Source organism: Rhopilema esculentum, chromosome 5, assembly GCF_057945365.1.
Source record: "Rhopilema esculentum isolate cy_ngs chromosome 5, ASM5794536v1, whole genome shotgun sequence".
NCBI classification, from domain to species: Eukaryota; Metazoa; Cnidaria; class Scyphozoa; order Rhizostomeae; family Rhizostomatidae; genus Rhopilema; species Rhopilema esculentum.
The window spans coordinates 6,467,764-6,487,299 of record NC_142819.1 but is presented as its reverse complement, the minus strand read 5'-3'; the positions used below and the strand labels follow the sequence as shown (position 1 = coordinate 6,487,299).

At 36.0% G+C, this 19,536-nt stretch overlaps 2 protein-coding genes and 1 long non-coding RNA gene across 4 annotated transcripts in view; 2 read left to right on the top strand and 1 right to left on the bottom strand.

Moving 5' to 3' along the window:
* Positions 1-12,232, bottom strand: part of LOC135690106 (pre-mRNA-processing factor 6) — a 39,825-nt gene extending 27,593 nt beyond the window's left edge. The window contains exons 1-8 of the mRNA XM_065207577.2: positions 12,099-12,232; positions 7,048-7,133; positions 5,779-5,838; positions 4,749-4,836; positions 2,437-2,555; positions 2,084-2,162; positions 945-1,039; positions 100-181 (exon numbers count right to left, since the gene is read on the bottom strand). Coding sequence (XP_065063649.1) covers positions 100-181; positions 945-1,039; positions 2,084-2,162; positions 2,437-2,555; positions 4,749-4,836; positions 5,779-5,838; positions 7,048-7,118 — 594 coding nt within the window. The 5' untranslated portion in view covers positions 7,119-7,133; positions 12,099-12,232. The remainder of the gene's footprint in view (positions 1-99; positions 182-944; positions 1,040-2,083; positions 2,163-2,436; positions 2,556-4,748; positions 4,837-5,778; positions 5,839-7,047; positions 7,134-12,098) is intronic.
* On the top strand, positions 2,643-4,334 carry LOC148960236 (uncharacterized). 2 transcript variants are annotated; one of them, XR_016145338.1, is made up of 2 exons: positions 2,643-2,768; positions 3,891-4,334. It is a non-coding gene; the product is annotated as an uncharacterized LOC148960236 (long non-coding RNA). The 2 variants fall into 2 exon arrangements; XR_016145337.1 differs by having other exon boundaries at positions 2,746-3,341.
* Positions 12,233-15,111: 2,879 nt separating the features above from the next.
* Positions 15,112-17,265, top strand: LOC135690108 (uncharacterized). The gene has a single exon (XM_065207579.2). It carries the CDS (start codon positions 15,112-15,114, stop codon positions 16,183-16,185), a length of 1,074 nt encoding a protein of 357 aa, XP_065063651.2. The 3' UTR covers positions 16,186-17,265.
* Positions 17,266-19,536: the final 2,271 nt, after the last annotated feature.

The window sequence follows — 19,536 nt, the reverse complement described above, 5'->3', positions numbered from 1 at the left end:
CATTTTTGAAGATTATGTTAGGTGATTACAAAGGGAAGATAACTTGACAAAAACAGAAAAATCATGGATAGATTCTGAAAACATCATCAGGAAACTTACCTGTTCTTTTGATGATAAAGTTGTTCCTGTGGCTCCAGCAATCAACGCAGATCTTAAAACGCTGTCAGGAACTGGTGTAAATCTGAATGCAAAAGGCATACAAATGTTAGATTGGTACATGTAATTGACACTATGATTAAACCTGGATTTAAAGCAGTCTCAAAAGCTAGGACACTGTTCAACGTAGCCTGAAATTCAAAAGAAATGTATCATGACAGTTTCTGCAAAAAACACCAAAACCGACGTGCAGGTATACAGACCGAAACAGAATTCTGGATAAACAAGCTTCTAAATTCTACAACTTCTTCAACATTTCTTCAAGGCTATATACTACAAATGCTGTTTATTAAAATGTTTTCTTTTGTGATTGCTATTACCGTATCATATTTTGCTATAACTGTATCATCGAAAAATGCCTTTTTGATGACGTTAAAATACAACAACCACCCCTCCCTGTTTCAACCACCCCCCTTGTTGGAAAGGGCATTTATCGAAAAGGCAATTATCCAGCTGTCTCTAATAAAGTTTATTACGAGCAGAGCATGAACAATTAAAGGAACTGCCGGGGTGTTTTTTGAATTAATACAATATACATTAATTCATCCTGAAAGAAATTGACGAAATCTTCAATTTTAAAAAAATGGATTTACAAAAATACTCCCCAAGCAGTTCAATAGAACACATAGCCCTGATCACATGGCAAAATGAACACGGCAAATGAAAGGAATAAATATAAGAATGAAGATCTGCGAAGCAAAAAAAATGAGGTATGGTTTAGGGAATGTCCTGGTGATGAAGCGAGCATTAAAAGCCCAGAGGTACCGTGTACAGGCCAAGACACATACTTCTCTGATCTTGGGTTTCTCTGCTTTTTGTTTCTGGCATCGCCAACATCAGGAATCGAGGACCATTCATCTGCACTTATGTCAGACAGTTTTCTCTATAAAAAACATCAATATAAGTTATGGTATACTGTTAACAGATCTGCTTAAACTGAGCTTGTGACAGAGGGTATAAATGCCGTCCCCCCCCCTTTAAATGAGCACAAAAGTAGAGTTCTGCCAAATGCAAGTGCAAGTTTTAACAGAATACTGCTGCAAAAAGGAACAGTTGGAACAAAAAGTTGGAACAGTAATAACACTGGATCGCAATTTTAAAATGCTAACTGCATTACCTAAAAAGGTCTGAAAACACGTCTGTGTTCTGCTACACTACTTCCGTTTTTCGTTAAAACTTCACAAAATTGCTTCATGCATTTTTAATATGTTTATAGTTTTTTCACAGTGCTACCAATTTTACCTAGAGAAAGATGATGGAGAAATTTTGATGGGGAAAAAAAGCAACTGTGGAGATAAAGATGCAAAGATTCTCTTTAGGAAAGGGCAGGCTCGATAGAATTACAAATAGGGGAATGAGGCGCAGATTAAGAGTTTGGGAACTGGGAAAGAAGTTATGGAAAAGGAGATTGCCGTGGTTTTAACATGTGGTGAGAAAAGGGAAGATGTTTGTGGAAAAGAGGTAACGTAAGATGGAGGTGTAGAAAGGGAAGACCTAAATAAAGATAGCAGGATTGCATTGATGAAGCCCTGAGGATGACAGGGAAACGAAAAGAAGATACCCTTGATAGCGTGGAGTGGAGAAAAATTATCTGCACAGTGAGCCCACATAGCTACCAATTTCACCCAGGATGAACTACAAAACGGTTTCAAGAAGTATTTCTTTACCTTCTACACTCTGTATGAACAACACGACATCGACTTTTCGCACTGTCTCAATTCGTATTTCTTTATTCTCTCTCTTATTACGTTCCCTTACTTCCTTTTCACTCCCCTGCAATTCAAATCGGATCAGGTAATCGATTTACACTGCCGACCTTTTTCTTTCATTCCTTTTACTAGTTCAGCTCAGTCATTTGCCCCCCCCCCCCGCTGTTACAAGTTATTAGCGTACACCTTAGGTATAAGAACGAGATATGGAACAATACCTTTAGATCTGAAAACTGCTGTTGGATTTTTGGCCTTTCTTGTCGATACTTTTCGATTTCTTCTTTAAGAAGTCGTTCTCTGTAAGGACATAAAAGTTTCTCATCAAAATCAGAACGAAAGAAACTACAGCACAAACCTTCTCTTAGAAATTTTGCGACGATACATGTAGAATTGACGGCGATCGTGGCACAATCCAACTAGACATGCTACAAATTAATGATATTTACATTGGAGAGCATTTAGTGTCCAACAAATTTCCCTATTTATCAAACCATTCAAACTTTGCGCAGCTCTCTTTTATCAAGCCATTTAAACAATGTCGTCATAAAACAGGAGAGTTCGTTCTTCATACCGTCTGAGCTTTCTCCTTTCGTCCATCCTCTTATCGATGCTATCATACACAGCATCAGCCTCGTCATCATCTTTGTCGTAGTTCCCAGTCGCAAACAAACTGCCTCCATACCCAGCAAACTAATAGGAAAAAGGTAAAAACATTACACTTAATGCTACACAAATGCAATAAGTTAATATTCGGTTAATGAACTGGAATTATTATAGGAAGCTGTGCAGCCGCAGACCAACCAACTAGCAGTTTCTCCGCTAACAATCGAAATGACCGATAAAGCCAGTCAAGATGTGGAGACCCAAGAAATCCCAGAAATAGAGGAAGACCAACTCAGCGAGGTAACTTCTCGAAAAATTAAAGTGAGGGGTTATGACTGGGAGAAATTTCACCCTGTAAAAACCCCTCACTGCTCGCCAACTAATTAATTTTTTTAAAATTTCCATTACTGTCAGGGGCATCGGCAAAGGGGGGGGGGGGGTAAGGGGCACGGTACCCTCCAAAACTTTGTCCGTCGGCACATAACGGATGTTTGCCAAGCAAAAGAAGACATTTTTTCTCACCCTGTAATCTTTTTGGAACAATTGCTTTGTTTTTCAGGAAATGCTAAAAAACCTCCCTTTTTCAATACAGTCCAGAACGCTGCGCAAGAATCATTTATTATTTTGCCTATCGTAGTAGAACTTGCTCCAATTGTCCTGTAACTTATAACTTGCTCCAATTGTTGACTGTGAATCGCCAGTAACAAGGTACTTGAGAGTGACCATCAACCTTGCGCTTGGACCAATCGGATCTCTCACTTTTGTACAATGTTTAAAGAGCAACCCTGGTTAAAAATTGTTCGTACGTACTTGCTGACATTCTGAAGCATTGGAAAAAATACTCTGCGTCGTGCAGCATCATTTCATTGACGAGTAAATAAAACTCCTCCTTTTCCTCGCGCTCCCGATACATACGTCGAACCCAGAATCTCTTTTTATTCCGTTTTATTTTTCGCAATTTACGAATTTCCAACAATTTGGTTATAATAATCTTTCTAGCAATAGAAACTCGCAACTAATTCTGTTTTAAAAATGCCGCCATTTTAAATGATTTTGGCGCCTTGTACCTTCGAAAAAAAATCGAGTCGAAAAAGGCGAATATATTCGATTCGCGCGAAAGAATTCGCCTAGTGGAAATCAGCCTTTAGGAAACAAAATTCTCTTCCAATCTTATTACAAGAATCTTATCAGTTTGGAAACATGGCAATTCATCAATGACACATGAAGAGCCAAAAATCAAACTTGTGTCAAGATTGTCATTATGATAGTTCATGTTGACAGTTGGGCAAATCATAATTTCGAATCAGAATCAGAAATGATAGACCATAGGATAACAAGATTTGTTTCTGTCATTTGTTTCACGGCAGTTTCATGTGATGTATTTTATACCATAATTGGCTTGCTTTTTATCTTGATCGTCAGATCCGACAGCCAGATAACACTGATGGCTAAAGAAAAGCATGTTTGGTCTAGCAAGAGCGAGGCGTCAGATTAGCAGAGAGAGAAAGACTGTTTTGGAAAACAAGAAAAAAAAAGCAACAGAAACCAACGAAAGCTGATGCCAAGAAAGCAACACGAAAAACATTCTAAGACACATCTGGCAAAATACCAAGATAGCCACACGAAAGACATTCTAAGACACATCTGGCAATGATATCAGGGTTGCAACATCTGTTTTGTATTCTCTCCAGGAAACAACAATACAAACATAACATTAAACGACTGACATGCAATACTCGTCATTCGCAAGAACAAATATTCGACTTTTTGGTGCCAACGGCTGGAGAAAATCTCATAAATATTTAGACTAAGGGGATGAAACTGGTAGCGTATTTACTACAATAAAACTGGTGCCTTTATGTCAAATAGAGAAATATTAATAAAAATACTGATGCTTGCTAGAAGTTGAAATATCCATATAAAATCTTTGGGGTAGGTGGAAACTAAATGTATCAATGGATGTACCATTCGTAAACAGATTTAAAAATGATAATGTTTTCAAGCCAGAAAGCATGCTAGAAAATCTGGAGGATGAGAACAAGCTTTTCCGCATTAACAAAATACGCGATCGCTCAACAAATATCAAAGAAACGATTTTGTACTAAAAATCCACCAAAAAACAAGTTCTTTCTCCAGCTCCTTAATGCTAGTTTCTTGGAAAGAATATGACTAAAACTATGGCGGCTACATCGCCCTACCGGAAAACTCTAACGAAAACTAACGACATTGCAGTGACTTTCATTCTACAAAGGCGTATTAGCGTTACATAAAACTGATTACCTCGTCATAGTTAGAATCATTGAGATCCTCATTTTCGTCGTCATCGTCGTCCTTCTTCCTTTTCAATGCTTCAAGATGCCTCTCATCTCTGTTTCAGACGGGGGAAAATCTTAAGATCAATTTACATGTAGAAATACAGCTCTAAAACTTGCAGGATTTTTCTAATTTAGGCGCGTCTGGCCTAAATTAATCGCAACGGGAAGTGCCAGACAAAATATTTTTCTTGTGATAGCAGGGATTGCAAAAAATAACTTAAAAAGAAATACATTCGATCAAGAATACACCCTTACGTAATATATATATATAATGGGTTGTCTGTTTATAAATATCTTAAAATGGCAATAAACCTAATAAGGTTGAGGTAACAAAACGAGAACAGTTGTTGATGTTGAAATCGCCCTTTGATCCTCCTTATTAAAACTTTTCTGAATTGCCAAGGAAAGATTGTTGGGGCTTTTATTGGCAATTTGCAATAAAACAAAATTATTGAGAACCTCTTGGAGTTGAAATCGCTGCAGTCCAGATAACTGATACTGGAAACCATAGCGATACATAAATCAATACACTATTATATTTCTTTGCTATTAAATCTTTAGTATCTTTAGACTCCGTCTACCGAAATTCTACATATTGATAAAATAGTAAGAAAGGAAACTAAGGATGAATCTAAAAAAGCATTGATGCATCTTTGCTTTTCTAATAAACTATGATTAAACAAACTGCTTTTCTAAAATAACTTTTTTAAACGAAATTCGCCGGACAAAACTTCTCAAATTATCCATTCATACAAAAAAATGATTGCTTATTTGAAAACCATAGTACGTTTATATTAATACGCAATAAGAAGGAAGAAGTACGAATTGTACGAACATTACGTATGTTTTCAAATGACATTAAACGAATAATAAGAGGTAGGAATCTTTCATTCAACTTTGAATAATTTTTGCTTCAAGAAAAACCGTTTTGTTCAAATTTCTACGCGAATACATCTTATCCACATTGCGAAACAATAAAAGAATAATCTACTTACGGAACATCTGTCGAGTCTCTTGCAGGCCCAATATCAGACCGTGTTGTGAAACCTGTCGCACTGAAAAAAAACAATGGCTTGTTACCGATTATAAAATATAATCATATTTTTGACCTGTTTCTTTTAATTAAACTACATCAAGACAAAACATTTAAAAATTATTTGCATTGAAATGCCGAATTAAATTGACAGGGTTCGTTTTTAATACACGAATACAGCCAAGGTATACAAAACATGCGTTAAATTTGAATGCAGACGTTGGCTGGATTTGTAAAAAGATGTCCAATAATTTCATTCAGGGACTTTTTATAAAAGCTGTTTTCATGCTTCACATAAAGCAAATTATAAATGGTCACAACAGTCTCTAATAAAATTTACATTTACATGGCATGCTTTTCCAAAAGATACACATTCTGTGTACTGAGTGTTGATAAACATATAACAGAGAACAAGTCAACGTTTTGCATGCTATTCTTGTTGTCAAGTATGTATCAAATTTTCTGTATTGATATCACAAAACGTTTGTCTGTATGTCTAGTTGGACCAAATTTAAGTCACAATTGATCTTACTCATATTCTAAAAGTCAATTACTTTTTGCCAAGGAATGAACCTAATAAGAAAGCGGGTTGTTTTAAAATCCACAGCTTCATATACAAACATATCTGAACACAAATAGAAATTAAAGAACTATAAATCACAAATTTGAAATGCAAGAGCATCATGGAGCTAATACATTAGGTCTGCTTTAAAAACACTAAGCTCATTTCATCTATTTGCATACTTTCAACATATTATTTAATTTTCATAACAAATTATAAAATTATAAATATAATCTATACATGATTTAGCAGTTTTAATTTTCTCATGAAAGATTAACACTATGAACCAGCCACTTTGTGAAACAGTTTTCCATCAACACTTTTGTAACATCTTGAGGGAAATTTATTAAACAAAGCTATTATATCTAATTGGAAATTTCTGGTTTTGATTGCAATTCAAGGAGATTTGGATCTCTGTCTGAAAAAGTATTCACAATCAATATGTTCAATGATGAAAAACCACTATTTCGGCATCTTAGCATTTCTCTGGTGAAGTTGTTCAGTTATTGAATCCTTTATGGGGTTCATTGGGAGCTGTCTGTTATTTCTGAAAAACCAAACACAAGCCAGGATTCAAACTATGCAGCATGTGCTTTGGAGGACCTAGTCCAGGAAAGATAAAAATGCTACCTAGAAGATATACAATGATATCTAAATAATTGTGCTTACCCTCTGCCAAGGCCAGGCACATAACCCAGTGGTGCTGGAACCCCAATGAATGCTTTCTTTTTGTTCAACATACTAAATTTTATTGCCTAAGAACAAAACAATCACAAGTTAAACACAAAAGAAAATAAAACTTTTCCAACCCAACTGAAGAAGATAATTTTTATTTCCATAAAAATAATTCAAATATAATTGAGATTAGGCTACACATAAATATGGAGAATAAATGACTTCTTGGTTGTTTATGTTGCAGTTTTTGATCTATTTTGATTCAATTATTAAATGCCTAACAACATACAGCAGGGCCTTACAAATTATCAAAAAAATTTAAAGGTTCATTTAGAGACCAATTAAAACTTTGCTCTAGTATTGTTTGTCCTTTCTATGATTCTTCAATGGCCTTAATGTTGCAAAGGCTGCATCGATAAAACTTCTGATGCATCAAAAGTCATACTTGCCCTAAAAATGCAATGTTGTAGCAGCCCCTCCCCCAGAATTAGAACTCAACTTCTACTACAAGTGGCTGAAATAATGTGGGCAAGTTGTGGCCATGCTGGCAATCAAAACGCTGTTCTTAGGGTGGGCAAGAATCCTCAAAAACCATATCACCCTAAATTTTGAAAATATTCAACTGTTTTTTCACATCAAGAGGTATTCAATGCTGAAGGCAAGATATTTGATATTCAAAGTAAATTTTTTGAAAAGCAACCCTCAACTAATTTCCACACGAGCATACAAAAAAAACTGCCAACAAAATGTGGCACATATGTACAACAGCATAGCTAATTTGGTACCGCATGTGCAAATCTTTATTTGACATTAGATGTTGGGTCAGGACTACAAAGACCAAAATAATGTAGAAGGCAAACCTCAATATCAGGATGAAAAATTTCTAGCAAAATAACACAAATTGGAATGCTTCCACGGCTACCACCCTTCTAACAGCGAGGAATCTTCAAAACCATAAATCATTTTTTAACGAGACAGCTCAAACAATCTACTGTCTGATGTCTACTAAGATGGCTTTGAGGGACTGTATGGCATTTTCATTACTCTTCTAAGCCAAATTTCAGAAATTTGGCTTTTTCAGAACATGTTTGGCTTAGAGCTAGAATTTGGCTTAATTTGGCTTTTTCAGAACGTTTTTCAAATAAAAACATGATTTTACCAAAACAAGGTCCTTGTCATTAAATAAAACATGTGAAAATTTAGGATAAACATTATATTTTTATCATCATGATGTAATTTTTATTCATATGATGTAATTGTCTGCATTGTAACTAACCTTGCTTCCTCAGCGAACTCGCATTTGTAAAAAACCCAATGCAATTATTTAGAAAACACCAGGTGCAATATGTTTATGGCAGGATTTTGAGGTCAATAGAGCGACATAAAACAGATTCGCTTCATTTTTGTCTTTAAACATGTCCTTCCTAAAGCCTCATATTTCCATCTTTAAAACCAACAAAGTAATAGTGTAAACCAAATGAGTGTAGCCAGAGAGTTTATTGCTAGAGAGGTTTAGCGGTATGTGTATATTAACAGAATTCTGTTAAGTTTATAAAATCTTTTCATAGGGATAATGATGAATAATAATATGCTAAATGTGCTTTGTTTTTCTCAGTCTCATATCACTCTTTTTTTCAATTATTAGTGATATCTATTGTTTTAAAATTTGGACCTTTTTGGCTTTATTTCATTACCTATTTGGCTTAGAGGGTTTTTGGGACCTGGAGACTCTTACCCTGAATACTACAGTTTTGAGAATGGAAATTTATGTCGTCAAAATTTAAACTACCATAGTTCCGCTAAAGAGTAAGCGACAAACATCACCTTGAATTTATGTTTGTCAGCTGATAGGTTGTTTTGCATGAGGAGGCTGATTATGAATCTGGACCAAAAACTGATCTAAATAACTACAGGCCAATACGGTCGATCATGGTGTATTACTAAAAATATTGCATGCATACAGAATAAGAGGCTAAGCTGGTAGTTGGTTTGAATCCTACGTAAATAATGGTAGGCAGGTTTGTTCTCTGAATGGTCAGCATTCAAAAGCCAGAAATATAACCTGTGGTATTTCCCAAGGTTCTTCTTTGGGCCCTCTTCTATTCGTCATTTACTTGAATGACTTGGAAAAGTGTCTTAAGTTCTCCAGTGTTAGCATCAATGTTGAAGACACCAATATAACGATTGCATCGGATGATATAGCGAAACTAGTTAAGGAGGCACATCATGAGCTTTCGAATCTCTCTGAGTGGATGAGGATGAATAAACTTAGCCCCAAACCAAAAAAAACCAAATTCATGAAAATGGGACACCCACTTTAAATTAAAAATCTTGACCTTCCAGAAATGCTGAAACTAAATTACTGTGACATAAAAAGAGAAAATAAGGCAAAATCCCTTGGAGTGATAATTGATGAAAAACTAAATTGGGATAAACGGGTTTAGGCGCACCAAAGGCAAAATGAGTGGAGGTCTTGCAGCTTCAACAATCGCAACTGTGTAACGTATACTATGCACTAATTGAGAATCATCTTTGTTATGCTGATGTTATCTGGGGTCAGTCTATTAAAAATAAAAATAGCTGCTCTTTAACGCCTTTACGATAGGGGGTGTTCAGTAATACCAATTTCAAGAATAAAAGACAGTTGGTCGGCTTCCTGGTTAAATGTAGAAAATCTTTTCCGTTATGATCAGAATTTCATGACCTATAAGATAATGAACATACTGCGCCCTGAAAGCCTAAAGCTGAATTCACACTGGACGCGTCACGGCGCGGCGCGTCATGACGCTGACCAAATATGGTTAGCAGCTATGCGCACGCAGCGCGTTTTTTCAGCCACGCGTCAACGAGCGTCAAAGTTAAATAAATTTAACTTTGACGCTCGGTGACGCTTCAGAACAATAGAAAACCTAGAGAATAAACAAGGAGCCAGACGACATGACAGCCAGAAATGTAAACAAGGAGCTTCTGAAATAGGCCATTATAAAACTGTATTGCTTGTACGGTGAAGTATATTTTGATGAGTCTCTCTGATTAAAGCATCGGGGGGCTAAATTCTGAAAGTAACAAAAACAAATCACATTTATTAGTTTGTGATAAGTAACAGTATTATTCGTGTTTAGTGTCTTTGTCTATAAAGTTGCCTCGTTGATGTTCAATTCAACAATGATGTTGAGTCATTGTATGTTCCGTTTTGGTAAAAAAATATTTCAATCACTCTCCGTTTAGCTTTCAATACCTCCCAAAGATGTACTTCCGAGGAATTTAATTCATGGAAATTTTGGGGAGTGTTGATAAAAATAAGCTGTTTAATTTTCCCTCGAATTTTGGCAAAAAGGGAAACCCCATGAATCTGTAAAGCCAAACATTTTGCTAATTGTAGTAGACCTTCCAAATCTTTAATATCAATAAAAATTTCGGTTCTATAATGAATGCTTGAAGAGAATCGTCTTCCTGTCAAAACATTGGCCAACCTCTCGAACCGAAATGTTAAAGAAACCGCACGAGACTTAGAATACCTCATTTTTTGGCCAAAATGCTGTTTTTGATATATTAGCTTCAGATTACCGTTTCATCCGTTTCTGTAGCAAACTTAAATGTCCAGCTTGACTTTGCAATGCAAGGAAAACAGTAAAACTTGTCAAGAATTTTGCAAGTTTGCTGTGAACAGCATGGGAAAACAGAAAACACGCCGCTCGATGACGCATCGTGTGTGAATAGCATGAAGAAGTACATGACGCGACGCTCGATGACGCTCAGTGACGCGCCGCGCCGTGACGCATCCAGTGTGAATTCAGCTTAAGGGGTAAATACCAGCCGAGCTTTTTCCACTCGACCTATAATATGAGACACTGTAAAGATCTCTATATATCTAGATATAGGACTGAGTTTGCCAAAAAAGGCTTTCATTATGTAGCTCTAGAATCTTTGAATGACACACCTGCTGAAATTTGTGAACTATCAACACTGGATCGTTTCAAAAAACAACTTAAAACGTATCTAAAGAGCTGACGCCAAAACACAACACCATGGAAGAACAGCAATAGGTAGGTAAGATTTGTAGGTCTTAAAATCTTTAATTATTAGACTTGTTATCAATGTAATTAGATTCTTAATTAAATCTTTTTTCTTTTGCTTAGATTTAATTGCTGAAAGGTTAATTTGTACATAAATATATTCAAATGAAAAATCTCTGAAATCTGTCTATTTTTATTGAAATATATACCAAGTTTTTTATTGTTGAAATATGAAAAAGTGCAAAAAGGGTGATTTCATGGATAAAGTCTAAATATTGCTGATGTGGCAAAATCCTTGATCGCTTGGATAACCTCCTTAGATTCATTTCGAATCACTTTAAATTAGCTATGATGCAATTGTGTTTCCAAAGGCTTCCTGCCTTGAACTATGCGTGTTGATACTGGTTCTTGGTTTTACTCTGATTTATGTCTATCTCGTGTCAAACGACAATGTGTTTTGCTAATATCTCTATGTTCGACTCGTTTACACTGAGTTGGGGTAAACAATGATGGCCGACATACAGTTGCTCGATGGTACGAGTGAAACGTAATTTTGTTATAAGTTTGCGAAATATTAACCTATTTTAAACCTATAGATGGTCTCATATTAATGAAAACATCGAATGCTATCGTTTGGTATATAGTTTGTCTATATAAGACCTATAGATCCTGAGAGATACGTTACTGCATTAGCGCCCATCAGTCCAAATTCTTGATGGAATTTCCAGCAGCTCATGAGCAGCTCGCCGCGCCAGCACAATTTTGAAAGTGTGGAACGAAACAATGAATGCATGCACAAAAGGGTTTAAAACTTTCTTGACGCCCGATCTCTTGGCAATAATTGATATACGTATTCTCTATAAAGGGTTTGCACATTTTGCATACTCACACGGCCAAAGGAAAGTGGGAAGTGTTGTGCAGGCCTATCCTTAAAAATCTACACCAGACACATGGTTAAGGACAATTCGCCAAAATTTATCTATTACATTCTCTATACCTAGACTTTATAGGCATACATTAAAAACTCACCTTATCTAGCCTTTATACACAGAAGAAGTACTCCAAATGTTAATGGCAGAGTCTAATACTTAGGCCCTAAAAGTAAATGGCAGACTCTTAGCTTGAATGTTGATTGCCAATCGAGGCTACAATGTTCATGACGAGGTTCTCGTGGCATAACTTCTTTGTTATTGTTGTTATTGTTAATTAATAAACTGCAGGACATATGAAAAAAGCTTATAGCTAATCAACCCATATGATTAAGAAAAATAGCACACCTAATGATGATTAATAAAATTTCACCTCAGAAATCATTACCAAAAATTGCCTCGTATTTTGAAAAATTACTAAACGCCAAAGAAAATAAACGCGTTATGTAAAAAAACTATAGAGACAGGATCTCTTTGACAGAAATGCATTCTTTTTCAAAGATTTTTTGGAATGAAACATAACTTTAAGCAACGTCCCAATCTCATGTATTAATTGACTAAGCGTGATATTAACATGTGTAAGAAGGATTTTGGTAACTTTTCCATAAATATTAAGAATATATCATGTTAGAGAGGCATCATACACAATTGTTTCTCGCTCGGGTCGGTTATATTCCCGCATTCTCTACGGGTAATTGTTTCTCCAGAAACAGCAACAAAAATATCTGTAGGTGCTAGGAGACCCTCTTATCGGTGCTTCATGCCTTCAGAGGCGTTGGCACCAAAGGATCGTTGCCGGGCAAAAGAGGAAATTTTTTCTTACCCTGTAACATTTTTGCAACTATTGCAACGTATTGACATTTCTGTAGTGGTTCAACTTTCAAAGTATGGCACCAAAAAATGAGCTTTGAAACAGTAACGCATAAAAGCAGCATATAAGATAATTTATCTTATGACCATACCTTTTTCTGTACCCCTCCGAAAATGTTTTTGTATTCGCCCCCGCACGCTTTGATTCTGGTATGAAAAGTAACATAGGCATCTATAGGAGACCGATTCTAAGAAACTCTTCTGGCCCTGTTTTGGAACTTAAGAAACAATTACGGAATTAAAAAATCAATTTTAGAAAAGTCCAAAATGCTCTCAAAAAACTTACAGTCAAAAAATTGCTCTATCGGTAACTCTGAAACCTTGATTCAAGCTCTGAATTAAATTGAACAGGGCTTGCTATTCTTTGAAAATTGCCCCTGGCATTTGCTTTCATTCCTCTCGAAATCACATGTTTCGTAATCTTGCTCTATTTCTTTGGCCTCTGCTCCAACCGTTTGAACCAGGTGTTGTGTTATGCTAAACAGCAATCTTGCAGAATTGATTGCAGAATTGAAAGTGGTGTGCTTATACCAACATCGTTTTAAATTCAGAGAAGAAATGCAAGGCTCTTTAAGAAATTTGGGGATTCTGAGAAACGATTTAACAGAGGTGTGACTGATAGGACTTTTGCACGGGATATGAAACCTCTAGTTTTTAGTGAATTTGATTGTTTTCCAGTTAAATTTTCAACTGGTCTGCAATGTTGTTAGCTTGTCAGTGAAATCATCTTACGGCAGGTTATCTCCCCCTGTACTGTTGTTGGCAAAATTTACATTTCATAACTCTACATTTCCTAGTTTGGGGTCGAGGTAAGGTACGCCAATCGTTGTAAAACAGAGGTCTTGCTAATGGGTTATTTGAATATCGTGTCGAAATATGGAAATGTGACGTAATAAGTAGCTTGTTCCATTGCAATACAATCTGCTATTTTAAAGTCTCTTTAATTCTAGTTTCATGTCATTGGGTTATTAGTTCATAGGAGGGGCGAAAAAAATTAGATTTTCTGACAAAAAACTAAAAAGTGTTTTACTTTTTTAAAATTTGATCAGAGAATAACGACACAAGAAACTCGAATAAAACAAGAGATAAAGTCTAATCATTTACTCAAAGTCAAGTGTCATAAATCTTACTCCTTTATAATTTTCTGATCTTCTCCTCTAAAAAAGGCATTTTTAAGCACCATCCCTTATTGAAAAAGATTGCCAATCTGATTTAGAACAACCAAATAAATCGTTATATTTAGGTTTAAATTCTGTTCTCTTAAATGTAAGAATTACCTAAAAATTAAAAGCTTTGCTATATTTCCGACCAGACCAGAAATGTTGTTCCGACAAAGTGTCTGTTTAGCATTACCGGGGTGTTTTTCGCCCCCTCTAATACCCGTCTATCTAGGCGACTGGAAGAAGCAGTTACTTATCAGCACTTGTTACTTCGCTAGCCTAATTACTTATTGACAATTTTCCAATCTATTAACGAACAACCAATATGCTTTAGGATTTAATGTCGTAGGATGACAATTAGTGAAAGACTATTGACGATCGTTCATCAGCTGGAAAACAATATCCTGATATCGAGTGACTTACTGGCTTTCAAGTCAACAGGCATATTCAAAATAAGTGATATTGTATGTTGTGCAAGTGTACATTGAAGGTCCATAAAGATAGTATTCACCGTGACTAGGTTTTAACATTTTACAAAGTCTAACCTGACTTTGGAATGTCTTAAAACCCGATTTAATTACGTGTATTTGTTAATCTTTGTAACATTCATACAGTTAAAAATGTGGTTAACGTGAAAAGAAATTCTATTGTTTTTTGTAGGACCTGCTTTTGTACTTGGTTGTTGATGTATTCTCGCTTGTCATAAAGGCCGATCGATGCTCAAAATGAGATTCTACAATGCGAATACTAGGGAGAGGAAAATGGCCGGAAAATGCGGTGGACGGCACAGGAGGTCTTGTGGATATCACCGCGAAAAGCTGCGCGCCAACGCAGCACCTGCTTCATATGATGTATTGTCTGTGGTTGCATTCTCCTGCCTTATTAGCGTGAACCTAAACACGGGATAAGATCACGATCGGCGTTAAAACACAATCGAATTGTTTAATCTGGTTTGTTAAGGCCTACTGGTTATGGTCAAGCAATTACAATAGACGGGATCGGCCGGTAAGCAGAATAAATTTTTCGCCAAACATTTTACATGTATATAAACGTTGTAAGCTCGAAGTTAGAAGAGCATTCACAATGGAAGCACTCACCAGCTACGAATCTTACGATATCTCCGAGGAGGAAGTTATGAAACAGTTAAATTCAGATCTGATAAAGGAGTCAGAAATTTTAGATGAGGAGGAGTTAATTTGGCAGCCACCTGAGTTTGAGGAAGATATTGAGGGTAGGCCGGGTTTTTCAAATGAATTGCACGCTGATGAAGAAATAAATGAGCTAAAAGTGAAAAGAAATGAGAACAATGAAACAAAGGAGCCTACTAAAGCAGATGTTTGTGAAAGTACATTGACTGCAACCGAAGGCTATAGCATTAAAGTTGAGGTTCAGAATACTGGAAGCCCAGTGGATAGAGCGGCAAATTCTTTACTGAGAAGGACGATATCGGAGCTGGAAAGGGCTTTGAACGATACAAACAAGCTGCTAGCTGTAAGAGACATGGAGAACAGTAAAGTACGGGCACAGTTGATGCTTATTGAGAAAAAATACGAAGAGGAGTTGGAGAGACGAAAAGCATTGGAGTTTGCAGATGAAGAAAAAGGTCATATTATCACGTCACTCGAAGAGCGTTTGAAAAATGAGAAAAAAGAAGTAGAGAGCCTTAAGTTATGGATTGAAAACAATAAAGATGAGAATACAATGAATTTTGTCAAAGAGACTATATGTGCAACGCCTGAGGAAATTGACAAGATACGCGAAATAAATATTGAACAGGAAAAGAAGATCCTCGAATTGAAAATGAGGTTACGCGAATCGGAAATAGCAAGAGAAAAAGAGAAAATTAAGCTCGAAGATTCTAAACAGAGACTGCCAAGTATTTCAAGCAACGACAAGACAAAATGTAAAAACGTTCAGAAGGAGCAAAACCTGCAAATGAAATTACGAATGAAGTTCATGCGAGATGCTTTTTTCTATTTCATGATAGACTATCATGCGGAGGAGCAATTACGAGCAATACTCGCGATCTTAGAATACGAGGATAGAAGACAGGACATCATATTCGAGGCACATAAAATGCGACAGGAGGGTCGTAAATTCTCGGTTTCGCAAGTTTCGAGTAGAAAGTTTACATTTGTGCAGGAAGAGCATCGGTAGTGAATGGCGATGAAATTCTACATGAGTCCTCGAGATTGAATTCTCGGTATTAGAATCCAGAATATGAATACTCATTGCAAAATCAACTCTTGGATCTATCTTAAATTTTTTAAATTGTTTAAATAATCGACTGGCCTCATTTTGACAATACTGAGTCAGAGGGCCTTCTAAAATTCCTTTACGTCTATTCAGAGAACAGGACTTTTTAAACATTCTGACTTAACGGAAGCTGCTACTAGCATTTCCTTGCGGTGGATTATTATCCCCTTTTTCAAAAAGCAAAAGCTCGATCTCCCCAGCATGAGCCCCTTGAAGAGCAATGTTAGAGAAGTCACTCAAAATTTGAGGAAAAAGTAGTCTGTTAGACCCTCTTTGGAGAGCTAACACTATCTTATTATTTACTAAAAACCCAAAAAGCAATAAAAATCTCCTTCAAAACAATAACGTCTTTCAAAAAGAGGCTCAATTAAAATGGTTTGGAAAATATATTTAAACGTCTTTGACTCTAGATTTAAGTGTGTGTTTCAATATTAGCGTCAGAAGCTTTGTTTCGTTTAGGGCGCTTTTGGTCTTAGCAGCATGAGCATCGTGAGGTATGCTATTTTGATACTCTGTACTCTACGGCAAGCTTCAAAAGGTTTTAAAGAATAAAAATAATTTTCCTAGGAAATGCAATTAAATTTTGCTTCAATGCAATAAATCTGCGTGATATTTGTATTCGTATAATGTTCAAACATCGCTAATTTCAAACAGTAACATCTAATTTCACTTACGCAATTTTAACTTGCTTAGAATGTCATAACTTAAGTTAGCAGTTCGGCAAACCCAATTTCGTTGAAGTGTAATGAGTTCCAATACAGAAAACTCAAATTAAATAGAAAGCTTCCCCCCCCCTTCCATACTTCACTAACGTACAATTGAAGAAACATTTGAAAAAAATTAGATTGAGTGAGATTGCGAGTCAGTATGAATTAGCTAACGTATTTCGACTAAGAATGAATAAATGCCATTAATACGTTGCTAAGTTATACTTTTGTGTAAAATGTTGATATTATATTTGCTGGTGTAAGTGTACATGAATTCTGTAATCATCTTTCAGGCCTCTGTCGCTTGGAGCCATTCAAAACATATTTGAAAAAGTAAACCAGAAAACCAATGCGGTGTACTCTCCATGCTTTAGTATTGTTCTTAATTCATAAACGGAAAAACCGTCAAACAAAATTAAAATTTTTTTTGCCTCTGGATGTTATGATCCCTGAATGGCTGCTTTTTTAGTATCTTCCGACAAAGATTCTTGACAGAAAGAAACATCAGCTTCCTAAGACCGCCCTAAGATGTACTTATGATTCACTTCAGTCAATAGAAAATACAGCTTCTTTACTCCTTATTCTATCAAATATCGTTTCAATCTGCAAACTACGCAATGAGATTTAAAAACAGCTAATCTAAAAGAGGCAGAATTAAGAGCGGACACTCTTGTTTTGGAAAAAGTGGTAATCGCCACCGATTTAGAAAAATTAATATATATGAATATATGGTGGAAATCAAAGATTACAGGCCCTTCCAGTAATATCTGAAAAAGTTATATTCGTGAACGTAAGCATTTGAGTTATAAGAAAGGCTCTAGGCTGGTTAAAATAAAATGCAAAGCTTTTTTCTTAGAAGGAATATAACAAATACTCCATTTCAACATATCAGTTGATCAATAACTTGATATATTTCCCTGACAAGCTCTGAACCAGGTCCTTAGAGCTTGCTAGCCCATTTGTTACGAGGCAGTCTTTTTCTATCAAAGCCCAGTGTTCGTTTGACAATTTATCCTTATACGCATGGTGTAGGATTGGATAGGAGCAGTGGCGTATCTACGGGGATTAACCGCTGTCGAATACATTGAAACCGCCAATGTCATAACTGAAAAGAAGTCTCGATAAGGTTGCCTCAAAAATTCAATCATGAAGCATTGCTCATTGTATAATATTGCCAATCACAGATTTTCTAGTATGAATTACAAAGTTTTCGTATCTGTCTTAACCAGAGAAACTACATGCATGGGATTTTTAGCGAATCTTTCAGTGATTGTCAGAGCATTGTATTTTCTTTGGCAAAAGAGCAAATGTTGAAGGCAGGATTTTTCGGAGATCCGTAGGTTTTCAGCCTAAAAATGTGAGCTAACTTTCTTCGGAAATTTGACTAAAAATCTCAATGCACAAAAGATACATTAAAATCCCAAAAATATTCATTATGTATCAATGAGAAAAACTGCTAATATAAACTCTAAAACTGGCGCAGCAAAATTTCAAGTTTGTTTTATTATCGTTTTTGAATAAAAAAATGTAATGTTTCACTCTATTTAAGAAAACGAATCAATGTGGACGGGAGCCTAGACCGAACTTGTTGAATGATTTTGGAAGCTAAGGAGATAAATTCACTATCGTTAAAATGATTTACAATGAAATACAATGCTGTTCAAGTTGCAACGATCAATTCGCTTGAATCCAAAAATAATTTACAGAGAAACTGTTGCAGAGATTGGTAACAGTGACGCCATAAAGAACTTTGATGACGGAGCCTCGTTCTGATATTGATATAGCCTCGTTCTGATATTGGATAACGTCGTTTTCGTTAGAGGTACTTGGCAGTTATCTCCTTTTTATTTTAAACAAAATTCGGCGACAGATGCATGCTTAGCCTCGTACAAAATTCATACATGCGCTTGAGTTGCAGGTGTTTCTCTTCTGCCTAATTTCTACTTAGGAATTAGGCAGATGGGTATCTCCTGCACATCAGGTGAAGCGTCAACATTTTAGCGCATGCGTTTACTCAGAGTTTAAGGGCATGAAGCATGTAACTGTCTTGGATTTTTTTCAAAATAAAGAGAAAAAATAGTTCATAGGCGGAAACAAAGCAAGACGACGACGAGAATCCAACATTTTGCAAAATAGAATATGAAAATGGCTTTGAAAAAAGCAAACATTTTACGACATACTAAAAGCTTTTTCGTCTGACACTCCTCAGAGCATAAAACGTCAGAATAGGTTACGAAAAAACACGATGGAAAAATATATACCCAGTTGTGGATCGAAATAGGCCAATCAGAAAAACGCAAGCACAAGACCGGTATAGTTGACCAATCAGTGCCGCGAGCCTAAAGAAAAATTACCAATGGAGTCCAAGAAAAAAATAGAATATTAAAAAAAAATCAAATGTTTAACAAATTAAACGCTCCGATACAGGGGACAACACATAGAGGGAAAACTGACTCAGACCAATTAAACCTGCGATTTTGTCAAGTTCAAACGACCAATAACCGAATCAGGCTACGCCATGGGCATTGCAATATTGGTATGGTGA